This window comes from Lolium perenne, chromosome 6 (genome assembly GCF_019359855.2).
Source record: "Lolium perenne isolate Kyuss_39 chromosome 6, Kyuss_2.0, whole genome shotgun sequence".
NCBI lineage: Eukaryota > Viridiplantae > Streptophyta > Magnoliopsida > Poales > Poaceae > Lolium > Lolium perenne.
The window spans coordinates 143,285,118-143,292,266 of record NC_067249.2 but is presented as its reverse complement, the minus strand read 5'-3'; the positions used below and the strand labels follow the sequence as shown (position 1 = coordinate 143,292,266).

Genomic DNA, 7,149 nt, shown 5'->3' with positions numbered 1-7,149 from the left:
TTGGATGTCCTTCTAGAGAAATTTGCCACATAATGGGCAAAATAGCTCCCCGCGCATGCATAAACGAATTTCACCACCCTTCAGCCGCTTGAGAACATAGCGGCTTTTCCGGTCCCTGCACACCTTGTTGTTGTCCATGTCATCAGAATACTCCTATGAATTATTAAGTACTACATAATCAGGTTTTTTATGACAGATCGAATAAATACTCCACTAACATAATCAAACCTTAGAAACCCTAAAATTAAATGTGTAGAACAAGTAAATGGCAGAATAAATCGTAATAAATCATGAGAAACCCTATGAACAACCATGAACATAAGCCACAACAATTGCAAGTCCACTAAGTATGAACACATAAATTGATTATATGACTACATGGTAGATTAGTCGAAATTAAACTAGAATCTGATCTTACGAGTCGTAGAATAAATTACATCTACAAGAACAAGGTAGGATATCAAATCAATCAAGAACCAGGCTCGTGCAAACCATGTGAACAGCAATATGACACAAAGAGGATTGGGACAGTTTCAGTAAAAGTGAAGTACCTCCTCGTCATCACCCTCAACATCCTCCTGGAACTGAACGTTTGGGCCGAAATCATCGAAGGGGTCGAGGTTCGCGTCCAGCATCGGGCCTAGGAAGACCTCGCCGTGGTGGCCTGCAACGCCGTGCACATCTTCGGCGGGATAAACAACGTTGGTATCCACCTTCTGCTCGACGGCCAGGACGCCCGTTTCGACCGAGGTCGAAGAATCAGACAAGCAGAGGAGACGAGCGGCATGGGTGCCCGTTGAAGCCTCACCCGTCGTGACGGCCAGGACGCCCATTTCGACCGAGGTCGAAGAATCAGACAAGCAGAGGAGACGAGCGGCCTGGGTGCCCGGTGAAGCCTCACCCACCGCGACGGCCACTACCGTAGAGGCATCCTCTGCGTGGGCGGTCGCCTATTGCTCCGCCTCGTATGCAATACCTGTCTTCATGCTGCTGCGGTTGGAAACGGGAAAGTCGATGCCTCAAAGGTGCGGTGAGTGGATGGGGGTTTTTCACAGTGTGGGGGAGGCAAGTTGGGGGAGTGGAGAGGACGAGCTCGCGAGAGATGATGAGGCCGATTATTTTATAGCCTCTGACTCTCTGTATCCATTAGTGGACGCGTCAAGTCATGCATGTACTCGACTTTCCACTTTCTGGGAGACGTGTACGAAACTTTTTTTTTGGACCATTTAACTTCATGTGGGACTCATGTATACCAATGCTTCCAAGCGTCATAAGTAATTCAAAATCATTCAGAATAATATGAGACCTTAACATTTTATTTTTTGTGTCAGATATTGTCTATGAAAAATAACATCCTTCAAAAAATAAATCCCCTATGCCAATCCGATCATGCCCGTCTACTCCAACTAGCTTCCTCGAGTAATTTGTCACCTTACATTCTTAAAATGAACCAAAATTTTGCACATGGGTGCATCATCACATGGAAAATGATGTTACCATTCTGTCTTCCCATTTTTTTTGAATTTTTCAAAATTGTCATGCCCTAACGGAAAAAATGTACTCCTTCTAAGAAGCATGTATCAGAATGGCATTACCAAAACCTAGGGGTGGGGTGGGGGAAGGGGGCACATGGTGGTGTGATGATACATCACATTTGGACCACACAACACCATTTGGACCAACCAAAAAAAAACCACCCTACACAAACCCTGGTCAAAACTAGTTTGACCAATATTACAAAAGTTGTACGGAGTACATAATTCAGAAACCGTCAGAAATATACGAAGCATTCAGGAGTCCCCAAACTCAGTGACTTTGAGTCAATTACAACTGTGGTCCACATATCATTCACCCAAAGTCATGGCAAAGTCAGCTTGGCAAAGTGACCGACAGACAAAGCAAACAGTGAACAGACAACTCCGTAGCACTGAAAAGACATCTCACAGAAAAGGCTAGTACTACCTTTTCTTCCCGGATAAGCAAAAATAGCTGATCGGTACTGACGAAATGCACCAGGTCCGCAATGTACTCCAGCTATAAGTGAAGAATGCCTACCACTGAAGAGGAAATTCAAGATTCCACCGGATCCCCATATCACTCTTTTGCATAAAACACGGACATATCTTTTGCACAATTCACAACTTGTTGGTCTAATCTATCGCAGCTTCCATCAGTTGGTCATCTAATTAACGATTAAACGGATTATAAAAATAAGCGGTGGAATTAGAAGTACTGGTAGAGAAATGTGCAAAATATACCGTCATTCCCGAGGGGGTTTGTCCAGAAGAGGGCCAGATGACAATGTCCCGGGTGCATCTAGAAATGAGAGGGGTAGTTTCTAATACATGTAAGAAATTATTTTACAAAAAGGTACATATTAAGTAGTACAACTATTAGTACAATACTACTATTTCGAGGGAAAATGGCATGTCGTGCGACCTCTAATCAATGAGTAGAAGTTGTAGGTGCGCATAACATGCATTGCTGAAAGCTGGTTCTGCTGGAATTTGAGCTCAGCCGGGGCGGATTCTGCGAAGTTCGCCCGACGTCACTCATGTATCCCACCAAACTGCTCACTTCTTTCAATGTCTCTTCTCTTTCACTGCAGCTCTCCAACATCAGGTGCATCAACTTATCTTGTGCCTTCTGCCTCTCGAGAAGGGCAAGGATGGCGATGTCAGCATATTCAAGGTTCAACTTTTGGAGCTGTACTTTGTCCTGAAGAAGGATTTTGTACTCTATATCAGACTTGTCTCTTTCGAGGCACACAATCTTGAGTATGCTGCTGGCTTTCTCTGCTGATGCAATGTTCCTCTCTTTCTGCTTAATCAGCTCGTTCTTCAACATGTCGCGCTCATTGCGAAGGCTGCAAATGAGCTCCACAAGAGTTTTCGAATTCTTCTTCTTGGCAGCCAAATCGTCTCGGAGGCGATCACACTCTAAGCTGAGCTCCTCGTTTTTTTCCATCAAGATGGCGACAGTGGTGTCGATAGTCGGTGCCGCTTCCTTCAGGGCGAAATCATCGGTAGCAAGTAAGCGCAAAGGAAGAAGAAAAAGAAGAAGATAACTACACAGTGCTTGGTGCTACCTCATTTCGCCGGGGTAGGGCCGGGTTGAAATCATCGGACGACGATGATTCCTTGGTCGTGGAAGTTGGTGCAGTACGGGCGTCGTTGGAACTTCCAACCCTTTAAGATGTATAACCATAGAGACTCTTAAAGAGCTTGAGCCCGGGCAAGAAGAAACGAAAGTACATGGCGAAGGAAACTAACCCGGTGAGCACAACACGGACGCGTTTCGGCGGCGGCGGCAGCGGCGGCGACGGCGAGCCCACTTGGTTTCTGGAACCGTCTCTCGAAATTTCGAGCTGGCGTTTTTTATCCGCGTACTTGACCGCCGGCGACCTGAAGTTTGAACACATTAATTGCTGGAGGAGAGAGCGACGAAAGAAACGAAAGTACATGGCGAAGGAAACTAACCCGGTGAGCACAGCACGGACGCGTTTCGGCGGCGGCGGTGTAATATCCTAGGTAATGGGGTTAAAAAAATAGAGGAAACAGATGTGTGCATTGCATTCATGCATAGAAAATCCGGGGAATTTTCGCGTTTTTGTTTAAAACCTCCAAAGTGATCGAGGTTTCTCTTACATCGGTGGAATTGAGTTAGTCATCGATGTGAGTGTGACAAATTTCGACATGATCTTTGTGAATTCATGTGTTTTAGGGGAACAATTTGAATTCAAATTCAAATATGAAAGGTAGAAATTCAAATAAGAATTTGAATTGGAACTTTAAACCTAAACAAGTATATAAACATAATATGTAATAGTAAACACATTTGATAATTCCAAATGAATAAATAATTCAAACTTTATTACAAATAACATTATTCAATAAATTACAAGTTAGAAAAGAAATAGAAAATTATAAAAGAATACAAGAAATTTCTAAACTAAATCTTCATATTCCAAATCTTCCCAATTTTCTTATCCTCTAGCTGCAAAATAAACACCCAAGGACGAGCGGGCTGTCAACCACAAGGAGGTTTATTTCCAAGTCAAGAGGCCAAGCACACTCAAGTTCTTGGTAAACAAATTCATAGCCATAGAGAATACAGAGAGAGAGGGGGAATAGCTCACAGTGGTGTAGTCGAATAGAGGAAGAGGCCGACGCCGGGGTTGCGTCCGTGGCACCGTCCAGCCGGCGTCGAGGATGAAATAATCATCACCAGCACAACAGCAATTCCCCACCAGTGCATCACCACCAGTACACGGACGTCGGGGTTGCAGTCGTAGACGCCGTCCGGCCGGCGTCGTGGATGCAGTAGTCACCACCAACACCACACCGCTCCACCAGTACAACAACACCGCAGCACAACACCACCAATTCACCGTCATCGCAGCAGTCTGCCCGCGGCGGCGACGGAAACACGCCGGCGACCGAGCCAACCGTGGGCTAGGGTTGCCGTGAAGCACGCGTGCGGGAAAGGGGCGGCGCTGAGGCAGTGGTATATGGCAGGGAGGTCTGTGGTGAGGCCACGCCGGGGAACAGCGTCGGAGGAGGAGGCCGGCGATGGCCAAATCGGCCGGCAGTAGCTAGGGTTTTCAAGTTGGGGGCAAACGGGAGAGGCCACGAGAATCAAATCGACCAGGGTGAGGGGTAGAGAGAGGTGAGGCGAAACAAATCCACACCAAGCCGGCGCCAGAGATGGCCGGAACCGGCCAGAAGAAAGTGGCGGCACGGCGGGGCTGGGATCCTCGCGGGCGCGCGCGTGTTGGCGACCGGGCGTCGTGGTGAAGGGAAACCAGGGGAGGAGAGGATGGCGGAGCTTCGCCGACGGACAGCGGCGCCGGAGACGGCCGGCGATGACCGGAGTGACGACAGGCGGCGGCTGCATCGCGGAGGCGTGCTGTTCGCGTGCGTGCGAAGAGGCGAGGATAGCGATAGGAAGAGTGCGCATCAGGTTCGTGTGCGTGCGAGCACTTGAGCTGGGTCCAATCCATCTAGATTAATTGATACGTGTATGCTATTGGCCCAAATAACTCTAATCATAATAACTAATCCACTCGTATGTATGTATATCCCTGGCAATCTAATTTCTAAAGAAAAATAGGAATATTATTCATATTAATACTAATTGATTTAAAAAAATGTTAAAATTGTATGTCAACCTTAATCATGTAATAATTTTCTTATTATAATCTTGACATGATTTAATAAACAAAACATAGATTTTTATTTTTGAATTCATAAATGTCATTTAAAATTTGCATAAAACATATAAAATAAATATTGGCCAATGTGAAACTATATTCTAGCATTTGCATATATTTTTGATGAATATCTTCTTTAACTTAAACTAGTAAATTAAATTCAAAACAATTTAATACTTTGTAGGAAATTCGTTCAACCCTAAAAATATATTACTTGAACCAAAATATACTATAAGTTGCTATCCCTTCTATTTTCTAAAACAATATTATGAGTTACCATTAAACCTAAAGATATAAAATCCAACCACACTTTAAGTCATACACTTACACATATCTTGGAATTGTTTGATTTAACTTTACATGATCATGATCTGATAGTTGCCTATAAAACATGTCGGATTGGATGTTATGTAGAAGGTCATAGCTAGAATTTATGTGTTACTTATTTTATTATGGTAGATAATCTATTAAGTCCCAAATTTAACACATGTACCTAAAGCTAACAATTATTCTTTACATGCTAAGATGGTGTCAACTATTATTAATTGTATGCTCATATATTGTTATGCTCTGTATACCAATTTGATTAAAACTCTAATAGCAACCATGTAGTATTAATGAAAAGGGAACCCAAACTTGTTATTTTCATGCCATCACCATTAATCATCATTGATTAATAGAACACCACTTTGATCAACTAAAGTAGAAACCTTATGTATTAATTCACTCTATATGGTCCTATTTAACTAAACCATGCAACTACTAGATGATTATGAACCATCCTGTTTAGGAACCAACTATTCCTAACTTAGTGAATCCAATAATAAAACCTAGACAACCTCAACCCTAATTGATATACTTCTTATTGCTTAAGAAGTATGTTCTTCAAAAGTTATTCTTTTGAAGTAAATAAGAAGTAGCCATCAAACCTTCTTAATAGGATCTATAAACCCTAGCCAGCTATCACCAGCAAGGTATACCAACCTTGATAGCACCCAAGTTTAATGAATCGCCTAAGATGTGCTTCCAACCTTGTTAGGATCCATCTAATACTTACTCAAGAAGCTAATTTTGAAACCATACTAAACCATAGAAACCACAACCATAATTATCATACTTGTTCTTTATTAAACAACATGTTCTTCAAAAGTTATTCTTTTGAAGTATATAACAAATAATCATCAACCATACACTATAGGACTTAAAATTGACAATTGTCTTCCACTTATTATACAACTACTATCCTTTAGTGTGTATGATTGTTACTATGCATTTTACCACTTGCTTATGATTCTAAAACAACACAACCCTAATAAGAACCTTGTTTGTGAACCACTGTAAAAGTGCAACACACCCTAAACAAATCATTTCAACTCACTAATCCTAAATCATCGGGGTTAGGTCACGCTTAGAGCGATTGCATCTCCTACTTATGCATTATTGCATCCTTGCCAATCTTTTAAACATCGTCCTTACCGGACGATGATGCTATTTCAGAATTTGGAGTTATTGCGTATCGAAGACCTTGACTACATAATCTTGCAGTCAAGAAAGGCAAGTTCATCACTTGCTCATGTCATTTGAGTATCTTTATCAAATTACTTGCAAAGTACTATGATTATCACTATTGCATAAAAATCAAAACCACTACTTTCATAACTATGAATATGACTATGTGGTGGGCAATGGAACCATGGATTGTGTTGATATGGTGGAGGTTCCATTGCAAGGGTTTATATCCATCTAGGATTAAACAACAAATGTCGCCAGTGATTCTTGTGCCGTAATACCCGTGTTAACCATAAGATCTGGAGTGGGACGGAATAGTCAATTGTATTTCCACCTCTTGTACATCAACGGATGCGCTTTACCGTAGACCCTTGATCCAAGAGAGGACAAGTGGTACCCTTGATCCAAGAGAGGACAAGTGGTAGGGT

The 7,149-nt window shown here is 42.6% G+C and overlaps 1 protein-coding gene across 1 annotated transcript; it reads right to left on the bottom strand.

Annotated features, from left to right (window-relative positions):
- Nucleotides 1-2,277: 2,277 nt before the first annotated feature.
- Nucleotides 2,278-4,896, bottom strand: LOC127307372 (uncharacterized). The gene is made up of 4 exons (XM_071822288.1): nt 4,691-4,896; nt 3,273-3,404; nt 3,089-3,188; nt 2,278-3,006 (listed from the first exon to the last, which is right to left on the bottom strand). Exons 1-4 carry the CDS (start codon nt 4,894-4,896, stop codon nt 2,446-2,448), a joined length of 999 nt encoding a protein of 332 aa, XP_071678389.1. The 3' UTR covers nt 2,278-2,445.
- Nucleotides 4,897-7,149: the final 2,253 nt, after the last annotated feature.

Coding starts and splice junctions, on each gene's coding strand:
- LOC127307372 (XM_071822288.1), bottom strand. CDS start 4,896: ATGCAGCCGCCGCCTGTCGTCACTCCGGTCATCGCCGGCCGTCTCCGG. Junction 3,405..4,690: donor CCATCTCTGGCGCCGGCTTG/GTGTGGATTTGT, acceptor TTCAAACTTCAG/GTCGCCGGCGGTCAAGTACG. Junction 3,189..3,272: donor GTCCGTGTTGTGCTCACCGG/GTTAGTTTCCTT, acceptor TACATCTTAAAG/GGTTGGAAGTTCCAACGACG.